General features: G+C 46.6%; 10 protein-coding genes across 10 annotated transcripts; 4 read left to right on the top strand and 6 right to left on the bottom strand.

The window, feature by feature from the left end:
- Positions 1-76: 76 nt before the first annotated feature.
- Positions 77-1511, top strand: UA08_07885 (Malate dehydrogenase, cytoplasmic; the record flags this gene model as incomplete). The annotated part of the gene is made up of 8 exons (XM_020262784.1): positions 77-89; positions 162-193; positions 270-380; positions 439-526; positions 581-958; positions 1021-1105; positions 1162-1306; positions 1371-1511. The coding sequence occupies 8 exons, from the start codon at positions 77-79 to the stop codon at positions 1509-1511; spliced, it is 993 nt and encodes a 330-aa protein (XP_020116868.1).
- A 482-nt stretch (positions 1512-1993) lies between these two features.
- On the bottom strand, positions 1994-2722 carry UA08_07884 (hypothetical protein; the record flags this gene model as incomplete). Its single annotated transcript, XM_020262783.1, has 4 exons — positions 1994-2022; positions 2119-2182; positions 2260-2377; positions 2448-2722. 4 exons carry the CDS (start codon positions 2720-2722, stop codon positions 1994-1996), a joined length of 486 nt encoding a protein of 161 aa, XP_020116867.1.
- Positions 2723-3399: 677 nt separating this feature from the next.
- Positions 3400-5327, bottom strand: UA08_07883 (hypothetical protein; the record flags this gene model as incomplete). The annotated part of the gene is made up of 7 exons (XM_020262782.1): positions 3400-3907; positions 3965-4190; positions 4264-4339; positions 4435-4751; positions 4802-4873; positions 4934-5125; positions 5183-5327. The coding sequence occupies 7 exons, from the start codon at positions 5325-5327 to the stop codon at positions 3400-3402; spliced, it is 1536 nt and encodes a 511-aa protein (XP_020116866.1).
- A 1825-nt stretch (positions 5328-7152) lies between these two features.
- UA08_07882 (hypothetical protein) lies at positions 7153-10135 on the top strand (the record flags this gene model as incomplete). Its single annotated transcript, XM_020262781.1, has 8 exons — positions 7153-7343; positions 7518-7809; positions 7874-8001; positions 8063-8448; positions 8524-9040; positions 9109-9590; positions 9655-9964; positions 10003-10135. 8 exons carry the CDS (start codon positions 7153-7155, stop codon positions 10133-10135), a joined length of 2439 nt encoding a protein of 812 aa, XP_020116873.1.
- Positions 10136-10282: 147 nt separating this feature from the next.
- UA08_07881 (hypothetical protein) lies at positions 10283-10902 on the bottom strand (the record flags this gene model as incomplete). Its single annotated transcript, XM_020262780.1, has 2 exons — positions 10283-10619; positions 10682-10902. 2 exons carry the CDS (start codon positions 10900-10902, stop codon positions 10283-10285), a joined length of 558 nt encoding a protein of 185 aa, XP_020116872.1.
- Positions 10903-11444: 542 nt separating this feature from the next.
- UA08_07880 (hypothetical protein) lies at positions 11445-14224 on the bottom strand (the record flags this gene model as incomplete). Its single annotated transcript, XM_020262779.1, has 13 exons — positions 11445-11665; positions 11734-11820; positions 12036-12064; positions 12146-12174; positions 12233-12250; positions 12308-12338; positions 12401-12419; positions 12478-12544; positions 12602-12637; positions 12699-13052; positions 13126-13566; positions 13629-13926; positions 14040-14224. The coding sequence occupies 13 exons, from the start codon at positions 14222-14224 to the stop codon at positions 11445-11447; spliced, it is 1815 nt and encodes a 604-aa protein (XP_020116871.1).
- Positions 14225-15715: 1491 nt separating this feature from the next.
- UA08_07879 (hypothetical protein) lies at positions 15716-18521 on the top strand (the record flags this gene model as incomplete). The annotated part of the gene is made up of 9 exons (XM_020262778.1): positions 15716-15766; positions 15842-16834; positions 16900-17031; positions 17099-17200; positions 17253-17362; positions 17416-17551; positions 17603-18052; positions 18125-18375; positions 18440-18521. The coding sequence occupies 9 exons, from the start codon at positions 15716-15718 to the stop codon at positions 18519-18521; spliced, it is 2307 nt and encodes a 768-aa protein (XP_020116870.1).
- Positions 18522-18900: 379 nt separating this feature from the next.
- Positions 18901-19952, bottom strand: UA08_07878 (hypothetical protein; the record flags this gene model as incomplete). Its single annotated transcript, XM_020262777.1, has 5 exons — positions 18901-18903; positions 18960-19595; positions 19674-19730; positions 19795-19808; positions 19871-19952. The coding sequence occupies 5 exons, from the start codon at positions 19950-19952 to the stop codon at positions 18901-18903; spliced, it is 792 nt and encodes a 263-aa protein (XP_020117038.1).
- A 639-nt stretch (positions 19953-20591) lies between these two features.
- UA08_07877 (hypothetical protein) lies at positions 20592-21549 on the top strand (the record flags this gene model as incomplete). The annotated part of the gene is made up of 3 exons (XM_020262775.1): positions 20592-20755; positions 20810-20966; positions 21187-21549. 3 exons carry the CDS (start codon positions 20592-20594, stop codon positions 21547-21549), a joined length of 684 nt encoding a protein of 227 aa, XP_020117039.1.
- Positions 21550-21661: 112 nt separating this feature from the next.
- On the bottom strand, positions 21662-22887 carry UA08_07876 (Purine nucleoside phosphorylase; the record flags this gene model as incomplete). Its single annotated transcript, XM_020262774.1, has 7 exons — positions 21662-21846; positions 21931-21986; positions 22038-22237; positions 22297-22361; positions 22418-22497; positions 22553-22631; positions 22692-22887. 7 exons carry the CDS (start codon positions 22885-22887, stop codon positions 21662-21664), a joined length of 861 nt encoding a protein of 286 aa, XP_020117044.1.
- Between the last annotated feature and the right edge of the window lie 195 nt (positions 22888-23082).

Genomic DNA, 23082 nt, shown 5'->3' with positions numbered 1-23082 from the left:
AACGTACGTGTACCATCATCTGCTATCCGCTGCGGACAAGCTAACAAGAGCTCTTCTGTCCAGTCTAGCTAGCATCATGGTTAAAGCTGGTGCGTGTCGCTACTGCCATCATCGACATCACCATGGGAGCCAAGCAAACGTCTAACCTATTGCTCGTCTAGTCGTCCTCGGTGCTTCTGGTGGCATCGGCCAGGTACGCTTGTTTGTTTACTGTCGGTTTACCGGGAAAAGACAGCGACCCTCACTGACAGATATCCTCTTGACGCCAGCCTCTTTCTCTCCTCTTGAAAGCCAGTCCCCTCGTCGACGAACTCGCGCTTTACGATGTCGTCAATACTCCTGGTGTTGCAGCCGATCTTTCTCACATCTCAAGCCCTGCTGTAGGCGCTTCTACCTAACTGGCCGTCGAAAGATTGAATCCAGCTCACTGGTCCATAGAAAATCGAGGGTTTCTTGCCTGCAGACGATGGTTTGAAGAAGGCTCTCACCAAGGCTGACATTGTTGTCATCCCCGCTGGTATCCCTCGTAAGTGTTCTTGACTATGGTGGGCGCAGGTTGGACGAATGCTAATTCTTCTAGGCAAGCCTGGAATGACCCGAGACGACCTGTTCAAGGTGAACGCCGGTATTGTCCAGACCCTGGTCAAGGGTATTGCCGAATTCAGCCCCAAGGCTTTCGTGCTTATCATCTCCAACCCCGTCAACTCCACCGTTCCTATTGCCGCCGAGGTCCTCAAGAACGCCGGTGTTTTCGACCCCAAGCGCCTCTTCGGCGTTACTACTCTCGACGTTGTCCGAGCTGAGACCTTCGTCCAGGAGTACAGCGGCGCCAAAGATCCTTCTCAGACTACCATCCCAGTTGTTGGTGGTCACTCTGGCGACACCATTGTGCCCCTTTTCAGCCAAGCCAAGCCCGCTTTCACCATCCCTGCCGACAAATACGATGCCCTCGTGAACAGTTCGTTTACCTCTTTGTCTTAGTTGGTTTTAAACAAACCTATAGCTCACTTTCATATATAGGGGTCCAATTCGGTGGTGACGAGGTCGTCAAAGCCAAGGACGGCGCTGGTTCAGCTACTCTTTCCATGGCCTTTGCTGGCTTCAGGTAGGTGACCTATAATGTCTGAATCAGGTTGCAGAGAACTGAATTTGGGACCCTAGGTTCGCGGAGAGCGTTATCAAGGCTGTCAAGGGAACCAAGGGCATTGTTGAGCCATCCTTCGTCTACCTTCCTGGCGTACCAGGTGGTGAAGCCGTCGCTAAGGCTACCGGCGTGGACTTCTTCTCCGTGCCCATTGAGCTTGGGGTAATACTCATAGATATCTTTTCCCCCTTCTTTCCAGAGTTGCCTTACTGACCTCTTCAAACAGGCTACCGGTGTAGAGAAGGCTGTCAATGTACTTGAGAATGCCAACGAGACCGAAAAGAAGTTGCTTGAAGTTGCCATCAAAGGCCTGAAAACAAACATTGAAAAGGGCGTTGACTTCGTTAAGAACCCTCCGCAAAAGTAAAATCACAACCCACTCTCAACATTTATTCGGCCATCCAAGTCAGTCCTTTCTTTGAACATCCTTGTTTTGCGACAAATTTGTTTAACGAGCTGTGCCTGCACATGGAACCGGGTTTGATCAAGATATTGCTTGCTAACTTGTTTGTGGGGAAAGATAGGCTGTGATACATGAATATGATGATGTTAGAGAGCATATGATATGAACCCCTGAGATGAAGAAGGGCAGAGACGAGTCTCTTCATTAACGTTTTTGACATGATGGTTTCGAAGTATTTTCTTTCTAAAGGGTATCATTAATACTGCAGTACTTCCGGCGAATGAGTTTCTGAAATAGTAGACTGCATTCAACAAAGGCTTAACAAATCAACAAAACCTTCTGTTCAAGTCTTTGCCTGATTAGTTTTTATTTGAAACGTTGCTCCTGGTAGTTCCGACGTCTCAGCTTGCACCGTAGCACTAATACCCAAATTCGCCAAGCATCCTCTAATAAGCCCGCAAGGAAACCACAGAAACTATTCACGTGTGTTGGTTAGTTTCGTCCATCGCTTCGAGTCAGAAGGAAGAAAACCGAGATAAACGTACTGCTTCCGCCCGAGCTACCGCCTCACCTCTGACCGTCATACTCATCCTGGTCAGGGGTCGGAACGAATTATCAGAGAGGACATAGACACCCTATATACATGTAGGGACTAGTGAGTAGGTGCCGGGACAGATAGGCATATATAGATTGCAGCAAAAGTCCAGCTTACCCTATGATTCGTCTTCAGGTTATCAACCTGCTTCTTAAATAGAATTGTCCATAGATCCTTGCATATGAATTTGATCACATCTAGATTATCTGCGAAACGAGGTCGGTCTCGAGAGAACCTATCAACATACAAGATTAGTTATATCTCCGCACAATTCCTATACTTTTACAGAGGGGGAAAAAACACACCTTTCAGCAAGTCCCTGTCCCACTCTATAGCCCAATGACTCTAAGCGATAAAAAGTTGCTTCTCGCAGTTCCTCATCTTCTAATTTCCCGCTTATTGTTGTTGCTGTCTCTGTTGTCGCTGTCTTTGATGATGATGTACCGTTGAGTTCTGCGGTCATTCGTTCGGCCATAGGCACGACTTCTATGAGGAGGAGATCCAGACATGATACGCCGAGGAAGCGTGCGTTGGGATCGGTGGTGAGCAGCTGTTGCGAGGATTGGGAGTCGAGCGACATGCTTTATTTATGACAAAAGCAAGCGCTTTTGTCATAAAGCGATTGAGCTGCAGACGATATTGCTATTGGTCTGTATGTCGAGCATAAATTAATGTACGGTGCTGGTTTTTGTTCTCTGTCAATGTCGCCGTCGGTGTCAAGAGAGAACTGTCGTATGGTTGTTGATGTGAATGCGATATGCCGCGGGCCAGAACTGCCGCGGAGATGTGGGTCTCAAAGACCTTTCGAGCCAGTTCAGCCCAAACAGACAGTATAGCCTCAGAAATAAATTTTCCTATGGAGGAGGACGTTCAGCTTATAGAAGCAATATCTGGAGAGATGGCTATTCATTTATGATGGCTAAATTTACTGCCTTATTTTTGTGCAGTCTATGGTTTCACTCGAGGAAGAAATGGAAATGCTTAATGTACGAATCATGGCTCCTAAATGATAAAATCTAATATGCCATGCCTTAAGAACAGAAAATTGTATGAACTCGCTGGGTATTCTGATCCAAACAAATGCCAGCAGCGATGAACGTAGATAAAACCCACTCCATAACCCAAAGAACCTGACCTGAAACCTAGCCCTAAAATGAACCCCTAAGAAGATAGGAAAGTTGAATCGAACTCCAGGTCGCGCCTCGCTCACTCCACATGCATACATAAATAAAAGATATTTCCAAGAAAAAAAAAAGACTACAAGTCAATGTAAATATTTGACCGTCCTGGTGAAAGAGAAAGTGATTCTTGGCCGGTGGAAGAGCGGAGGTCTTCGGTGGCATAGCCGTTAATAAAAGAATTCTGAGACCCCCGGCGAGATGATAACAGGTCGTTGAAAGCCTGTCGTTTCGCAGGCCTGGTGGGCTGATCATCTTCGTCGTCACTGCCGGTGAGGTCAACAACTTGCGGCGGCGGCCTCTTCTGGCCGGACTTGGGCAAGCTGGATGCCGGCTTGAAGCGAGATTGCGTAACCGGAGTCGCAAGCAAGTTCGCAGAGTCGGTTGTCTCTTCTCGCTTGAAGTTGGGCGTGGGCGTAAACAGGTCTGCTATCTCAATAAAGTCCTCATCGGCGTCGCTAGCGCGTGCTTCGCCATCTGGTTTGTCTCCCTGACTGTCGGCTTTATTGTCATGCCAGACTCCATCCGGCTCGATGGTCACTTGTTCCACATCAGTGGATGTGGATTTTAAGATCTCATCCACATACCTAGATTGACGGTCAGCTGGATTATTACCTCGCGCAATTGTGTTGCGGTCAACTCACTGGTCAACTTGCAGAGACTCGAAACCGGTGAACTTATTGCACACGGGACATGTCCAAGTAGGGGCTTGCTCCTGTAGTTGAAGGAAGGATGAGGCATCGAAACACTGGTGATGAGTGCACGTCACTGATCGGCAAGGAATCTCGATTCGAAGGGTCGATAATGGACACTTTAGCGACATGACAGTAGATGTCGCCACAATGTCAGCGTCGTGGGCTCGGCTTCGCACTAACAAAACAAACCATTTAGCATAAATCATATTTTGACCAAAAAAAAAGTGGTTGAACTTCATTGGACATACTTTCACGAAGTACTTGATCTTTTGTGATTTGTTTTCGTGTTTTCAGCATCGTCACCAACTCTTCCACAGGATGTCGCTGTACAAGGTTGATAACAACGTAGAATTTCTAACCAATCTGATGAGCACACACCTCAATATACCTATGAGACTGGTTCTGCGGTAAGAGCGTACCTTTTGGGTCAATGCAAAGGTCATGGAAACAATATTTGTATATCCAGCCCTCTTACGAATGTAGTTTGTAACGTCAGCAGGCCTCGTCGAGCCCGGTCGGTTTTTGAGACCTCGTAAATTTGCCTTGACTTCGTCCAGATTGGCTTTCAATTCAACTTGATGCGGAAAGGCAATATCGGATTTAGAGTACTGGGTGAGTCCGTTATCAGCTGCAGAAAAGACCATGACGCGCAGATTGGGATCATTTTGAAGTCTTGTGGCTGTGGTAGGACTGAGAGTGAACTTCAACTCCACGGTATCTCTGGTTTGTTCTCGAACTGCCACCGTTGTCAGTTATCAGTCACACTGTCTATAACGGCTAACATACCTTTGCATTCAACTGTCGGGGACAGCTGCTCAAGAATCTTATAGAATGGACTCTCTTTGAACGTAAGGCGACCTGGAGAGAACATATATTATATGAGAATTTGTGCGCTAGATATGAAACGAGAAGACTCACCGCTCGCAAAGGGTTGTGGTGGCATCGTTGAGCTCACCGAATCTCTGGAATTCGAAGATCTCGAGGAGTTGTAAGACTGCTGGTATTGGTACGACGTGGAGTGAGGAACGGAACGACTGGGTAAAGAAAGTATGTATTTTTGAAGACGATCAAAGCGATCCCATGCACCATTCTGGCATATTCTCTCGAGATCTGTTTAGAGCAGAGCAATCAGCGGGCCTGTCCAGGCAATGGTTCTCTTCCACTTACACTCGATAATGCGCAGCTGTAGTGATATCTTCACTCCCGAAACAGCGAGGCCCTCGCTCCTCAGAACCTCCTTCATTTGAGCGTTTGTCATGATTTTCACGACTGAGATCAAGCTCTGCAGCTCGGCCGATCCTGAGGACGTCATCTTCGCAGAGGCCGAAAAGATAGTGAGTAAGCGTTACCGAAAGTAAGGTGTTGCGACAACAGCCTCCTTGTCTTGGCTCACGCTGCCAGATCGTTCATTTCGACACAAAGAGGGAAAGACTGTAGAGGGGTCTTGTTCAGCTATAGGAAGGACGGTTGTCAGTTCAGGCCTGGAAAAGATGTCGAGGTTCGCAGCATGTGGCGACCCGTTGCAAACTGCCAATGAGCGGCAACCTCGCTGTTTGCCGCCTACCTTCACTGTAAGTCTGCGTGCGCACAGTCTTCAGATATACGCAGGAGAAATCGGAACACATACAGACTGTGGCCCTGAGAGTGTCTGAAAGAATCGCCTACTTCTATTACAGACGGCCCTGCCAGCACATGAAATAATGAGATGTTCGTCCAGGTACCCTGCTGTACTGGTATTGGTATTACGCCCTTACAATACAGCGGCTAACTGCGTCGGGCTAGCCCCACTTCAAAATTATCACCGCAAGATTTCTTTTTTCTTCGAATTAACATTCAAATGCTTCTCTTGCAAGCGCCAACAATTTGACCTGTGTGCTTTTTTGCGTCAATCCTCCGAGTCCCTCAACATGGCGAAAAGTGTTCGTTCAAGTGCCAAAAAGAGAAACCACGCCAACCTCCGTAGTAAGGTGTTCGGCCCAGCGGCCGACGCAAGAACAGAGAGGCTTTCAGCCAAATTACAGGAGCTTGCTGCACAGCCCTTGAAGTTTGAAGGCGCAGCCAACAATACTACAGGTAAGGAGCTATCTCCCTCACTTTGTGTTCCACTGTTGACTGACTGGTTTCAAAGAGGATACTGCTAAGTTGGAAACGGAAGCGGATGCAGAAGATGAGAGTGACAGTGAGAAAGCCCCATGGATACATACACCTTGCTCTTAATAAGACATTGATGCTAATGTTCAACATTGCAGAGATGGCCATCGACGAGTCAGCGGCCTCGCAAGTGAAATCTTCAACGAAGAAACGCTCAGACCGGGTCAGAAAGCAACCAAAAAGGAAACCTCGCAATTCGATGGTATTTCCTAAGCCTCACCGAAAGTCTCAGAAAAATTAGCGTTGAAACTGGGCACAAAGGGTTTTTGTTTTCATTTTTCAGTGCTTTCAACACATGAATCATTGGGATTAAGAGAATAGTCCTCTGCGAAACGATCACAAGCGAATTGGAAAATCGAGCAAAGGCTTATTGCAGCTACGACCGTGACTGTAGGGAATCAGAATATTACGGCGATGGAAGGAGCTGCCTCCAGCGCAACACTCACCTTGTGATAATCAGGGTGACTCGGTGCGGAGCGTGACTGCGTCCAACTCAAGAGGCAGTTCGAGTGATGGAGGTCCTACACGAGGCACAGCTATGTCCCTGCACCACGATCTCTGATCCAGAAGTCTTGCTTTCGTCAGCAATGGTCGACTTGTGATTATGAAACTGCTTGATTCTTGTTAATAAGCACATTATAGATACCTATGCATTTATACCTTGCCAATATAGAAATTTCCTATCCATACAGTCGAATAGAACCTACACCATGTAGTACATTTTCCATAAATTATTTGGAGTCAGATGTGGCTGGAAATGGCCGGCATATCCAATAGATGAAGGCGGTGGGCTTGATTTTTTGGAAAGGGCGGCAGAATCGACGCAATGTAAACAGAGTTCGGATCAACCAAGAAACTGCTCGACGATACCAAACAAGACCACAGAATGTGAATTTTCTCTCCAATGATTCAAAGCTCGACTGCGTACATGACTGAGTACCTCAATTTTCTCGCTGGATAGCCCTTCGTCATCTGAACTGGGCACAATGGCCGGCAAGCTTTCGAAATGGACCCTTTTTCTTGCCAACACGCTCATCCCCGTTGCTGTGCTATTGTTTTGCTCCGGATATTTCCCGTATAAGCCTATTCTACCAGGAGCAGCTAGGCAACCGGAATTTGAAAAGGCTCCGGCAGTTTTTGACAAGGCCATCTTGATGGTGGTCGACGCTTTGCGCAGGTACCTTGTTACTACTTGCGCACTTCATTGACGATATCAGTCAGGATTGACATTTCGTTGGATATTAGTGACTTCGTGTATTCAAATAACTCGGGCTTTCTTTTTACTCAAAAGTTAGTACAATTTTTTGTCCTCTGTCTTAACTTATGGTCCTTTGTATGCTGACCTCCGTAGTTTAATTCGTAATGGAGCGGCGATTCCTTTCACCGCGCACGCAAGCTCTCCGACGGTCACAATGCCTCGAGTAAAGGCGATAACAACCGGCTCGGTCCCCTCGTTCTCCGACGTTGTTCTCAATATCGCCGAGTCCGAGAGCATGTCGACACTGGTACATCAAGATACGATAATAACTCAGCTCAAGAGTGGTCTCTCTGGGAAGCTACTTATGTATGGAGATGATACATGGCTGAACTTGTTTCCCGGTACATTTGACAGATATGATGGAACCAGTAGCTTTTTTGTCTCGGTCAGTTTGGCTGGGGAAAGGTAGAATGAAAGATTCGAACATTTTTTGATAATGGGTGTTCTAGGACTTTACCGAGGTGGATAATAACGTTACGCGCCATATCTCGCCGGAGCTCGCAAGAGATGACTGGTCGGTTATGGTGCTTCACTACCTTGGATTGGATCACATTGGTCATAAAGCTGGACCAAAGAGGTATGACATCCAAGAATCAAGACTGAGAGGGGTGTTTACGGCAGGCTAATAATCCTTTTAGCTCTCATATGATCCCCAAACAGAAGGAAATGGACGGCATTGTTGAAGAGATATACAATGCAATGCTTTCCGAAACCCATCTGGAGTCGACTCTCCTAATACTATGTGGAGATCATGGAATGAACGAGGCAGGAAACCACGGTGGTTCATCCGCGGGAGAAACATCGCCAGCCTTGGCTTTTATATCTCCAAAGTTGAAAATACATTCAGAAAATTCTCAGCTCGCGACCTTGGACAGTCCTATGGAGACTGAGGACGAATTCCAGTACTATCGCACCGTCGAGCAATCGGATATTACACCAACATTAGCTGGACTTCTCGGAGTGCCAATACCCCTCAATAACCTTGGTGTTTTTATCCCCGAATTTCTTGGCTTGTGGGAAAAAGGTGAATTGAAATGTTGACTTTGGATTGCTTTGAGATTTGGCAGTTGATGCTAATTTGGTTTCTTTAATCATCCAGAATCCGACAGAATGAGTATCATTCTAGAAAACGTCGCCCAAACATTGAATGTCGTGAAAATGGCTTTTCCCAGATTCCTGTCCGACCCTGAACGATCAATTGCGCGCTGCAATCAAGACATAGATTCAACCTTTGACAAGTTGGAGTGCGATTGGCTAGCAGCTTCGCTATCTATCACGAACGGACTTGACAACGAGGCGTCTCATGCGGCATTCCAAAAAGCGCAGTACAGATTTTTACATGAAGCGCAGAGCGTAATGAGCGGCGCCGCTAGCAGTTATAAGCTCTCCATGCTATATTCTGGAAGCTTTATAGCTGCTCTTGCATGTATCATGTCTGCCATTGTTGCATATCGCACTCTACCGAGGTCTCAGACTTCTGTTTCTTCTACGCTGTTCTTGTTGACTACTGCTACTCTCCATGGCGCTATGATGTTTGCTAGTAGTTTCGTGGAAGAAGAACAGCAGTTCTGGTATTGGATCGCCACGTCCTGGGTTGTTTATATCCATTTGAGATCGTGAGAATTTCTTTCCTTTTTCCTTGAATTTACTTATGACTTTTCAATGGCTGACTGAACACTACTAGAGCCCGAGGTTGTAAGGTCTCTGCCATGTCTCTAAAGAGAACTATATACACAATTTTCTTTGCAACTATCGGTCGCATTGTACGGCGCTGGAACCAAACCGGACAGAAGTTCGCAGGTGAACCCGATATCGTTCACTTTCTAGCTTCCTCCCAGCCCAGATTGCTCTGGGTTTTTATTCTGCTTACATATATGGCGAACTGCCGAGGTCTGATTCGATCAACACCATTTGGAAATAAATTATCATTATCAAATGCGCTGTGGACAGTGCTGTCTGTGGTCGTGTCCACCGCGGCACTCGTCTTCAAATTATCGTTTACAGCAGCCGATGCTCCAGAGATTTTAGATCCTTTTATGTTGAAGGCAACTGAACCGGAATTCCGGACTACACTGGTCATACAGGCCCGGCTTGCGTTTCTTGGTATTGCCATGATTGTGGCTATTTTCGTTTTCTTCAATGTGAAATCACGAGGTAGCCATGATGGTACGTATAATCCACCTTGCCATGAAATGTAATGTTTCTGACACCGCCTGTTGTTCCTTCGCAGTGAGACGAAAATGTCTCCTCCACGAAGCCCTTACGCTGTTTCTCATTACACAGTCCAGGGCAACGAACATTCCTCTCTTCCTCCTATTTAGAGCCCAAGCATGGATACTTGAGTTGGTCGACATGAACAGCATCGAAACAACCATCAATTTAACCCTGATGCAGCATGTGGCATTCTTTGCTTTCGGTGGATCAAACGCATTATCATCTGTCGACCTTTCAACGGCTTATAACGGTATCAGCGACTACAACGTCCTCGTTGTCGGCCTGCTCACATTCATCAGCAACTGGGCAGGCCCGATTTGGTGGATGTCAGAGACAATTATAATACAACGACGTATGACTCCAGCAGAGACGACGAATCGAACGGCTCTGCTATCATTCAACACCTCGTTGGATCTGCTATCCGTAATGGCGGCCTGCACCATGCTCAGAACTCATTTGTTCGTGTGGACGGTATTTTCTCCGAAGTTCTTGTATAGTGTCGCATGGGCATTGGCAAATCATATCGGAATGAATCTTTTCGCGGCTTTTGGCCTTTCTTTGTGATGTGCCTTGTACACGAAGAAGTTGTTTCTTTTTTGCGTTCACGTTCGTCTAGAATATGTTTATATATATATCGAATTGTATCATCTCAAGGCGTTGAAGATATCATCAATAGCATTGGCGGATTTCTTTTTCTTGGCTTTACTTTTCTTGACTTTCTTTGGTTCCGCAGGTTGCTCGTTGATTTTCGGTAGTTCAACAGCGTCGTGCTCAGGGGCGCGACGAATAGGTGTTCCGAAATCGTCGTCTGCGTCATTTGTCTTTGTCGTGATAGAAGATGGCGGCAACTGATTTATCTCGGAGTGGTTTGGCTTTGGTTGTGGCAGTGGAAGAATGATTTTCTTCGTCTGCGCGAGCGCGGCCAAGAGAACTGTGCCGAGTGTAGAGAACTGCCCATCGGCTACGACAGTTGAGAACGCACTGCAAATAACATTCGAATTAGATGAAAAGATAGACCCGAAAATGATATAAGCAATACTTACACGTAAGCGTTCGGAATAACTTGAGTATGCAAGTATTTTGAGATGAGCATTATCTGCCGCTTCTTGTTTTTCTCAGCAGGGTGCAGCAGCAGGAGCTTTAGAAGCGACCGTCGTAGTATTGATAACCATTTCCACCAGGCAGTCTTCCCGTGCTGGTTTTTGTTGCGATGATACACGAGATGGACCGTCGAGAAAGTCTTTTGGAGGCGAGATTGGTCCATTGCAGTCTGTTGTGTTTGTGATAGAGAACTTTTGTCCGGGGACGTTGAGATAAGCTTTTTTGACTCCGCAGCTGATCGCGCCCCCCCCCCGCCGAACGTCTTTTTACTCTCTTAGTTAAACAGTTGAACGGCATGTCGATTGAATGCGATCGATCATTGCATTTACTATATCTTGCATAGGCTTTTCGTAAATCCACCGGTCTTTATTTATCCTTTCCCTCAATACATGAAACGATTCCTTTTTGCCCATCAGATAAAACCACTTTGTTTTTTCCCTCCTTTTTTACCTCCACATTAATTAACCTTCGATTCTTCATACTACCATTGTAAAACCACTAACATATGTTCGTGGTTAGTTAAAGACAATTGATTAAGCAAGGACAGTCTACTCACCTGTTATTTAAAGTAACACAATTTGCAAGATAAATAACGACGATGGTTGTCGGCGCCTCGCCAAAGCGATGAATGAAATGATATCGCGAAGTATCTCCCCAACAAAGCGCCCAATGTTGAATCTCAAGATTTGCCAAACCCAATTCAACTCAAAGAGGTCCCCGTCTCTGGGTAACGGGCGAAGTCATGGGCGTGAAGTTTGAAAGCACCTGACCCTGGCTTTGGCCCTGACGTTGCGGCGGACTTGCTGCATTTCGCAGGAATGCAGCAGCAGCAGTGTTAGTAGAGGTGGTCGGAATCTGCTGTTGCTCAGGACGAATCGCACCATGTCCGCGTCGCACATCGCGGCTCATGCGCGGGGCAAAAAGACCTGTGGTTGTTCGTAAGATCTCTCTCTCAAGACATGCCACGATGGAGGATATTGCTGAATCTACTTACCAACTTGTTCCGCATTCTCAACACTACGGCGCATTTTTGACATGTTGTTGGGACCTGGGAAGGGTTCTTCGGTTCCTGCAAGCGGTCCTGTGCCAGTGTAGAACAACTATGCTATATCAGCGGATGTCTCGTTGCGGAAAAAGAGGAATGGGTTTTTCACTTTGGGACGGAATGAAGGATCCTCCAACATAACTGAACTGTTTCTAAATTTCTGGATCAGGCAGTCTCGTCCTTGGATTGCTATAGGGACGACTAAGGTTAGTACGTAGTCCCATCCAGAGGCAGCAAAATAGTCCACTCACTGGCATATGAGACCTCGGCAACTTTGTCGCTGTTAAAGCAGTTCCTAACAGTAGCTAGTCAATAAAGGTAATTCACGATTGCACAGCGTATTGATTGCATAAATACTTACCAGGTACGGCCAGCTCGAGCTTCAACAAACTGCCACAGGTTTAGTAAACTTCCTCCCCCTTCAAGTGAGCAGCAACTAATTACTCACATCGATAATATCAATAGGCTACACAAATACCAGTTAGCAAATATCTCCAAGAATAAAGGGGGTTGAAAATCTTACGTCTTCGAAATTGATAAAGGCGTAGCCAACACTGTAACTTGGGTTAAATGATCAGTTCAAACAAAATGGATGGATTAATTGTTGTATACTAACTTGCAGTTATTGGCGAAATCTGCAGTGTCACCGCGTTAGTATTGTTCCTTATAGAAAAGGGAGGAAGTAACACTCACCAATTCTCAAGTACATGAAATCGTACTTTCCAAAGCTGGTCTCGTCCACAATGTTTTTGAGGAGCGGCTGACTGATCAGCAAAGAAGGAACAAGGGCTTATTTGGGGAAATTTTCGCTACTTACCAAATCCACTTTGTTGGGGATGTTTCGAAGCATGATCTAAGACCAATGATTAGACTTGGAGTTGTTTAATTGCTGCTGCAGGGGTAATAAATCTTACCGTAGTGCGAACATCCAGACCCATGCGAATTCGGTCAACGTTGACGACGTTCTGAGGATGCTTGGGCCGCTGATCGGCAAATCGACTATCGGCGTGCTGGGGCAGGGCATCAATTCTAGACACTTTCTGTGCCGGTGAGAGGAAGCCCATGATATCTGAGAGATCGTCCATCGGTACGGTAGACCGCCCTGTTGGACTTAGGACAAAACTGTGGTCACGAGTACATCCACTGAACTGGAAAGGAGAAGTAGTGCTCGGTGACATGTTATCTCTGGTATTCATGAGTTGTTGTAGCAAGCTGCCAGAGGTAGATTCAAGGTCTGGACGGACGTGCTTGACTCCAAGTTCAATCTCCTTCAAAGAGAGACAAGGAGTATTAGAATAATGACAGACTAGACTCAGTGGGGCCTGGGATTGTGTGACTAACCTCAATACATGCACCGTTCAAGGCGGCCACAGTGTTCGCAGAATCAGTGGTATCGCAAAACTCGACCAAAAATTCTTTTGCATTAGTTGTTAAGGAAGAAGTGGCCTTGAATGCGTTGACAGCGCCAAAGCTCTTCACCAAGCCTTGAACAAGAGAACTCATCTGAGAGAACTCGGTTTCGTCTTGGTAGCCTCCCCTGAGACTGACCTTGATGGAGACCTGGCCTTCGAAATCTGAAATGCCTTCAACAGTGGTAGTGCCCATTGAATCTTGAGCGTACTCACGAGCAGACAGTGGAATCACGCGCCACTCTGGATGAGTGACCTGGATTTTCTCGAGAGCCCTCTGAGTGTCACGTAGGTCTGTGAAAGAGACAATAAATTTTCCCAATGAATTGAGCGCTGAAAGGTAAGGGCCCTGGATGCTTTCAAACTCTCGGCGCTTTTCCATGACCCAGTAAGCAGATGTTCCCAAAAAAATAATCGTCATCTATGAAAACTTACTGTGAAGAGACTGGCTACAGCCAAGTGCGAGAGAGCAGGGGAAACGCCCTCGACCACGAAAGCACGACTTTTTGGGGGGAAGTATGGCAACTCAGGATTACCCTTGCTGAGCCCTAGACTAGCACGAGCCCCAGAAAAGGGACTTGCTAGAAACGCACTTTCAGAAAAATGAAGCTTGTTTGAGCGAGAGTCGGTGTTTGGAGTTGGCAGTCCAGCATAGCTGACTGTTCTCACCGGGCTCTCGTTAGGAATGCCAGGTTTGCCGACGTCGAAGCCAAAGCGTTGGAAATTGAAGTTCCTGGAGGACAGGTGAGAGTAATCTGGTCCAATGAAGGGATCCGCGGCAGGCCTTCCATACATGCAGGGTTGAGGGTCAGTTCGTACGCCAAAGTAGTCGGCCTGTTGACTTACGAAACAGAAAACCCGGCCATTCCTTCAAAAGACTGCCGTGGATCCTTTTGAGCCCGAGCAAACAACGGAGCTCTGAGATCCTCAGGCGAATAGACAGTCACCTTGGTGTCGGGGGTATTGAGATTAGCTGCAGCTCCTTCAGGTGAGTGCGGGCTATTTGAAATCGCTCTGCGTTCGGATAGCATGTTTCAAATTCAACTGAGCAGATGAGAAACTAAGATGTTGAACTGTAAATGGATCGGATAAAAAGCTAGCGTGTGGTAGACGGGTAGATTGAGCAACAAGACACGACAAATACTTGAAGAGATCAGGAATATGAAGATAAATGGCACACGATAGATCAAGCAACGAGGTCCCAGCTGACGGGAGAGAGAGAGAAGAAAAGAAGCAGAGAGTAGACTACAGAATATTTTACAGCAGCGAGAGCATTCGAGTAGTATCATTCCTCGTCTGTATGCCTTGAAGAAAGACTCCCATTGGATGGTTTGACAGGATGCCTGCATTTCAACAGGATGCCAAAAGGGGCATGTCTGGGTAATTAGGGCTTTTGATAGGGCCGTGACCCTCCTTCACAAGTGCAAATGCTAGGGCACAAATGGTGTCGTGACCTGAGGAGCTTCTTATAGGGCTATCACCCATCAGGCACGGCACCAAAGGGCTGCCAGGCACAGGTCACCAGAGCCTGTGATAGGATGAAATTCCACAAAGACAGATAAAGTTCACCTCAGGTTGCAACAGGGTGGTCATATGCCAGCATCATAGAGGCATTGAAAGACACGGCAGCTTTGTGATAGGACAAAAAGACCTGTTATCAAAATGCACAGCACTGCACCTAGGTCATCCTGCCAATTAATGCTCTGGAGGGAAACGGTAAAAGCTGATAAAGCTGGTCAGGTGAGCTCACTTGACCTGCCATCTTCTTCTCCCTGATATATAGCCAATGAATGTCTAGCAACCAGTCAGTCCGGAATTGGCTAATGGATGGGAAGAGGGTGAACAAATTCTGTTTGTATGGGGGAACCGCCAGAACAAAGCTTGTATAGCTACTCCAAATAAAAAACTGCGACATTCAGCCATCAGATATAGCCATCCATTCGTATCTCTACCTTGATCGTTGCGACAGTAGTAAGTGTCAGGGCTAAGGTGTGGTGTAGCATCTTAGACACTCGAGGCAGGACGTACGTATCCTGTGCATGCTGGAGAGTTGATGGACGTCAGAGAAGAACATTCTGCTTGTAGGACATGTGTAAAATGGTCATGAAGCTATCGCTCCCATCCACATCCTCTCTCTACTCCTTGATGGTTCGGATGTCAGTTCTGCTGGTCCAATGAACAAGTTCTGGAACCTCGTAGAGACCTGTCTCTCTCTTCCAATGCTTTCTTCGTTGATTGTATATAGAATTGGCGATGTTTCTTTTATAATTGGGTTAATCGTAGCGTTGGGAGCTTCTACAAGATTTGTAGTTATGTAGTTTAGGTACATATGCCAAGTCTGACTACGGACGACATCAGGCAGGTGCGGCCCCACAGCAGTTCCGGGGTCGCGACTGCCGCTTGCTTGCGACATTGTCTCCTCCAACTCCAAGGAGCTTAGGATTGCCTCGCCCTGCGCGAGCTGTTTATTGCATTTCGTAATTGTCGATATGCGATTCTATTTTGATTAGGAACTGTTAACCATGCCGTCCGCCATTTCCCCTCGCAATGACTCCTCCAGCATCCTGACCCAGGTGAGTCCAACGTATCCGAGTATTCAGAATGCCTTTGGAAGGGATGCATGGCAAGCTAACGAAGCCGGCTACTAGATTGTCATGTCCCCCTCGGACTCAGACTACCTAGACCAGCTCATTCCATCAATCCGAGAGTATAGTTACGGCAACCAGACGTCACAGCTCCTCCGTTCGTTGTCCCGCTTCGCTAGCGAGAAGGAGACAGAGATCGAGAACATATGCAATACAAACCACCAAGAATTTGTCACTTCGGTTAACCAGCTGCTTCGAATCCGTGAGGGAACTGTCAGTTTGACGTCGGAGATTCTGGACTTGAACCAGTCGATTCAGTCCAGCACGGAGAAATTGGCCGAGCAGAAAAAAGCCTTGGTGGAATCAAGAAGCCATCGACAGAACATTGAAGAAAGTCTTCGCGCGCTCCAAGACTGTCTCGAGGTTTTGAGACTGTCAAATCAAGTCCATGACCTGCTGGGGAAGAAGAACCACTACGCCGCTCTTCGAGCGCTGGAAGAGCTGCAAAATGTCCATCTCAAAGAGATCACCCAGTACAAAATATCGGAGCTGATTCAGCGCTCTGTGCCTGCAACTCAGAGAGCAATTGCCGAGGCAGTTATGACGGACTTGAATACGTGGCTGTACCGTATTCGCGAGATGTCTCAGTACCTAGGGGAGATTGCGCTGTATCATACGAATTTGCGCAAGACACGATTAAAAGAAAGAGCCCAGAAATTGAGTTATTTGGAGCAATTCAAGCTGAACTCGGCTATTGAGCTGGTCTCGGACGAGCATGAGGAGTACGATTTACTCCAAAATGAAGATCTGCAGGTTGATTTTACACCCTTGTTTGAGTGTCTGCACATTCATCGGTCATTGGGACAAATGGATAGGTTCAGAGCCGAATACGCAACCACACGACGACGGCAGAAAGAACTCCTCCTTCCCAGTTCCATCACATTAGTCGACGCCGATGGTGCAAGTTTGCACACTCTTCTAGAAGAAATGACTGGCTTTGCAATTGTGGAGAGGTCGACAATGAAAAAGGTTCCCGACCTTCGATCTTCTGTTGATGTGGGTAACATGTGCCAAACTTTTGTGATTCGCTAGATGACTGATTTGAAAGCGCTTCAACACAGGTAGAGGAATTATGGGATTCGATGTGCCACACTGCGGCTGGTCTGATTACAGCAGCACTTCCAGAGGTGGATAATGCCGAAAGTTTGCTAAAGATCAAGAATCTCATCGCACTCTTCATGCAGGCGATGGATGTAAGTTATCTATTTGAATGTTCTGCTGCAAGGCTCTGCAAAGCATAGAGGCTTATTACCTTCCTAGACATGGAATTTTTCAGTCGCAGTGTTTGACAGACTCCTCCTGACGCTCTTTGGGAGATATGCCGACCTGCTCAAAACAAGATTCAGTGACGATTTCCAGGAGGTCAGCCAACTCATTCTTCAATTTGAACTTGGGGAAAACTGACGAATTGCAGATTGTCTCGACTGATGATTACATGCCTATGCCAATTCAAAATTTGGAAGAGTTCGACAAGGTAATAAATGTTAGCTGGTACACCCCGGAGAAGCCACGGGAAGAACAAACGTAAGCTGGCCTACACTTGAACAAGAAATAAATGACGACTCACAATTACATAGTTTCCCCTGCGTGTTACCTTTCTCGCAGATGTATCCTCTATGTTGTATCGACATTCGAAACTTTGTCAACCAATTCTACTTCTTCTCCAACGATGATTTCTCTCACTCGGATGTTATTGATGAAACTCTCAAGACGGTAAGATATAAGCGATTGCGTTTCACCGTGTCCAACTAATTTCCTTTGCAGGCTTTGGATGATCTTCTATCAAATCAGGTTTGCGAGACACTTGTTGAGCGCTTGAGCTCGCAGTATCTCGGACAAATTGTCCAGATTTTGATTAATCTTGAACATTTTGAAATGGCCTGCCAGGAGCTCGAAGCACTTCTTGTTGCTGCCCAATCACAAGCTTCTACGGCCGGTCTGATTTCTCTTAATGCTACCACGAAATTTCGAAATAACAAGAAAGCAGCCGAGAAACGAATTTTCGAAGTTGTGAACTCAAAAATAGACGATCTCATCGAGACTGCTGAATACGATTGGACACCTACTATAGAGCCAACGGAGCCCAGCAACTATATGCAAACGTTAACCCGATTCCTTTCTAACATTATGAACTCGACATTACTCGGTCTTCCCACTGAGATTAAGGAACTTATTTATTTTGACGCTTTGAGTCACGCAGCGAACAGAATCCTAGTAAGTCTGAGAAGAAGAAGCCTTCGGAATAAAATACTGTCAAGGAACAGATACTGACGCATTCTTCCTTAGGCACTACCACTCTCTCCTGAAGTCAGAAAAATAAATCCCTACGGCGTCCTTGCATTAGCCAAAGACGTCGAATACCTCGCAGCATTTGTTGACAGTCTTGGAAATCCCATTCTCAGAGAAAATTTGGACGAACTACAACAGACTGTAAATCTATTACAGTCAGACAACACTGACGAGTTCTATGATATTTCTACACGAAATAAGAAATACGGCCGTGTGGATGCTATGAATGGGCCGATGTTGCTTGAAAAGTGAGTAATTCGAAGAAAAAGCTTCACAACTACTCATTTATGTTTACTAACGTATCTATCCTAGGCTCACGCGAACGGTTCAAAGTCCCGTCAAAATCGAAAAATTCGCTACACTGTCCTCAAGATTTGGAATGAAATCATCATAAGCACTGATTTACACTATCTATTTAGTCAATCCTACATATGCCTCTAACACCAGCTGGGTTTAGTCGAGCCTTCTTGGATTGATGATCTATATCAAGAGACAAATTGAGTCAACTTTAATTACAAAACTCGTTTCCATTGACCAGTAGTCATAACAACAAGACGCCTAGTACGTAATTGCGTAGCATATAATGAGGGAGGGGGGAAATCCTACAATTGGTAAGGGATAAAAAGAAACGAACCTATCAAGCCAATGTCGAACTCTAATCATTCGAGACCAACAACAAAAACATAGACATTCTCCAATAGCCTTTTGTCACTAGGTACCAGCCTGACACCATTCACGTAATGAATTTGCCGATTTTTGTTTACTGAAGATGATTACTGTTGTCAATTAGTACATTCCTTCGTTGTGCAACTTGGAAGCAAGCAAAACGTACCTGTTGAGCAGGTAGATGCGGATATGCCGTGTACATGCCATCAAACATCTGAGGCTGTGGTTGCCCATATGCTGCAGGGTCCGATTGCACGGTACCAGGGTACATGCCTGGCTGGTTTCTGTAATCCTGATCCTGGGGAATTGCGTGCTGTCCCAGGGCATATTCGGGAGCTCCCATGTGATGGGCAGGATGCTGAACGCCGCCTTGTGTAGGAGGAAGTTGTCCAGCGGCGCCTGCAGCAGCCGTGGCAGCACCTGCAGCTTGGCTTGTTCTCTTCGCATGCGACGTGGCTTCCTCTCGAGGCACGATGTCTATGAGGAAGTCGAACATGTCTGACTTGGCAAGGGCGGCTGCGATATCGGAGCGCTGGAGGGTTCTGCGCTTATTGTCCTCGGCGTGTATCCATGCGCGCATTGTAAGCTCTGTGATGAATATGTCGCAGCCTTTGGCAAAGAGAATGGGGGCCTCGGCTGAAATCATCTTCACCTCGGGGTCTGCTTTCATAACCTTCTTTATACGCGCCAAAGGTAGCTGGTGTATCTTATAATCATGGTTATCCGTTTCCAGGTGGTTGATGATGTGTTGCCAGTACGTGGTCAAGATGTCGCGCGAGTTTCCTTGGAGGCCTTGGTTGACCTAATTGGGCGCGCAGCAAAATGAGTATGACGCGATTGGCAACGCCGAAGTTGGTTGATTTTATATTGAATGACTTACATTTGACCATGTACCAGTGTACAGTTCTGCAACAGGTGCAAATCCTTGTGCCGAAAGCTGTATTATGGTGGTTAGCAACAGGCGAGAATATCGGTTGACTTTGCGACGTCCGCTCACTTACAGCCGCGCTGGCGCCTGCGATGTTATCAGCGTGCTGGATGGGGACAAAAAGCAATTACAAATCGAGCATCACATACCATAGTGGCCACCATTTCGAATGTCGTAGATGGGCTGCTGCCGGTTTTGTTGTTGTCCAGCTTGCTGTGCGGCTTGTTCCATGCTTGCTGTTTGCGTGCGTGCGTGCTTGCTTCTGATTTGATTCTATGAAGGCGGGACCTTATTCCTTAGAAGATCGGCAATTATTGGTAGACGGCTGGTGTATGTAGACTGGGCGCGATATGCCGGGGAGACGATGGGAACAGCGCGCGACAGGAACCAAGAATCAAACCAAGGACAAAAAAGGACGTCTTGTACTGAACCGACCTTGGGGCTTTTGGGCACAGATGGCTGTCAGTCAAGGCGCGCGCGACATGCGAAGTGATGTGATGGACGAGGTGTGGCTGGCGTTAGGCCGCTTTCAGCAGGTGGAAACAAAGCCCGCGAAGATCGTCATGTGCTGTTTTAAATACCGCGTCTGTATGCAAAAAGCGCCCTCCACGCCCGGTGCTTGCGCGGACTAGCGTATTTTGCACCCGCGATTACGAAAGTTTGCACCAATGCCCTCCAATAGAAAAGAGGATTTCTGCCACAAATTACTAGCCAACACACTCCACCATAAGATTCTGCCCCACTCAAGCTGTAGCCCGTCGGGAGCGAAAAAAAAAAAAAAAATACATTAAATTTTTCTCTCTTGAGCACAGTCCCCAGGTTGTTTTCTTCTTCTTCTTCTTCACCTCCCATGTAAGGGCATCGACTACAATGGACGGCGGGGTTACTCATTCGTCGACTAATAACTCGAGTAACGATGATTTAATCCAAAAGCTTCTTGAAGAAGCCCATGCCCGACTGCAATCTTCGTCGTCTTCGGCGGAAAACTCTCTTGCAGGCATCGATAACGACACCTTGCCCGCCGACGTTCCCAGGTAAGATTCGGCTCTCGATTGGATTCACATAATATTGGCTAACGATGTTTGAAGAGTGCCTTCATTGCCTGCAGCAGCTGGCCTGAAGCCTTACATTCATCAGCGTAATGAGGTCGCCTCTATCAACAATGCTCAAATGACCCTGCCCTCCGAAATATATTCATCTGAGAAGTCATCATCTCGTGGTCCCAAGCCATCTGCAAAACCAAAGGTATGTCTCAGCATTTATCTATGTTCTTTTCTTTCTGCTATGACGAAAATTTTATTTTGCCTTGTGCACTTGATGCAGATTCGCAGTCCGTTTTGGACTGTCCTGCACCTATGAGAGCCATACTTTTTTCATAGTTACTCTGAGTAGATTGTTATATATAGATATTGTTGTTTCCTGAGATCCAATTTCTGGGGAGATTGACTGACCGTCTACCGAATAGGAAAAGGAAGATGCTGGCAATGACTGGTTCAACATGCCGAAGACGATAATGACTCCAGAGTTGAAAAGAGACTTGCAACTTCTACGAATGCGCAACGTTCTGGACCCCCACAGACACTACAAGAAGGAGAGCGGCAATGCTGTGCCAGAGTATTCTCAGGTTGGAACCATCATTGAAGGACCGACTGAATTTTTCAAGTCTCGAGTAACGAAGAAGGATCGCAAGGATAACTTTGTCCAAGAGGCACTTGCTGTGGAAAAGGAGTCTGGCCGTTTCAAGGCCAAGTACAACCAGGTCCAGGTTGCCAAAACCAGTGGCAAGAAAGCACATTACAACCGTCTACGAGCGAAACGTCGTCGTTGAAATATCTTCATTGTGAGGAGATTGATAGCAGATTCTATGCTATTTATCATACACTCTGGTCTTGTTCAAAGACGTTCGTAATGACTTGCACAACGAGCCGCTTCGTTCTTAGTCAGTCGTTGATCTCCAATCCTCTGGGGAAGGCTGTTTGACTCACTTGCATGTCCTCAGCCGCGAGTCTTCCGGCTTCGAGGACCTCTTCATGATTTGCTTTCCCTTCGTTCAAAATATCTGCCAGATGGCTAGTTGTCGAGGATTGAAGAAGGTGATCATCACCTCGGGGCACAGGTGTGAGAACTGCATTATTTGTAACGAGACTGAATGCTAGCACACGCATACCAGCATGTCTCGCCACAACAATTTCTGGGACGGTTGACATACCTACCACATCTGCCCCGAGCTGTCGCAACATGCGGCATTCAGCGCGTGTCTCGTAACTGCCATATCTCAGTATGTTTCATCAACTACCAAGCGTACATATAATATACCTTGGTCCTGACACATAGGCATAAACTCCCTCATGGAGTCGCCTTGTCTTTGATTTTGTGATTTGTTGCCATGCCGTATGAACACAACGCCGAAGCGACAAGTCATACGCGTCTGAGAGTGGGGGAAAGCGAACTCCAAACTCATCTGCATTCGGCCCACGCAACGGGTGCTGGCCTGCAAGCCCGGCAAGGAAGATGTGCTGAGGTGAAAGGTTAGCCGAGGAATTTCATGTATACTTCCAGTGCGGGCTGCCCCTACGTCGTTCAAAAGTGTAATATCCCCAACGGCATATTCTGGATGAAGACCTCCCGCAGCGTTGGTCACTGCGTGTGTTAGAAGAAACGCTCTTGGATGAGTTGATATGGAATCGTCTTCCTACATATTATTGTTTCCGCTCCAAGAAGCTTGAGAACACGCACTGGGAAGGTCACATCCTCTATAGAATGGCCCTCAAAGTAGCTAGGATTCGGTTAGCCAACGTTTAGCCTCATTAGTTAATCAATGGAATGCTGACTGTAATCGACCAACCATCAAAACGACTGGCGTCTGGGCTCCGAGAAATCCGAAAAGTAACTTCCCTGCGTGTCCCTGGACTGCGCTACTGTAAGTATTCAAATGAAAATCACGGACGAAAAGACGGCAGATATCCATACCTGTGGATTGTGGGAAATGTGGTATTAAAGAGTAGTGAATCTCTCTCCTTGGGTGTTCGTGAACAGCGTCTGCTAGACCACCAAGTCCAGAGCCGCAAACAATAGCGACCTTGGGTTTTTGCAACTTTGGGTCAAGACGGCCTTGCAAAAAGCTTGCTGCCTCTTGCGCCTTGGAAAATACCGTAGCCGATGCCATGGTAGCGCTATCCAAGGTAAAGACTTATATTAGATAGTTTCACTAGATATTGTGCTTGCTTTGATTTGATGAGCCGGAATCTAAGCAGCAACCTTCTAATTCTTTATCCTATTGATTTTTAGGAAGTTAATCTTTGGTGTTCTTTCGTGAAACTATTAGGCAACGCTTGAGAATAGTACTTGTTGGTGGGTGAGT

Source organism: Talaromyces atroroseus (genome assembly GCF_001907595.1).
Source record: "Talaromyces atroroseus strain IBT 11181 chromosome Unknown scaffold_12, whole genome shotgun sequence".
NCBI lineage: Eukaryota > Fungi > Ascomycota > Eurotiomycetes > Eurotiales > Trichocomaceae > Talaromyces > Talaromyces atroroseus.
This window is presented reverse-complemented; position numbering and strand designations above follow the sequence as displayed.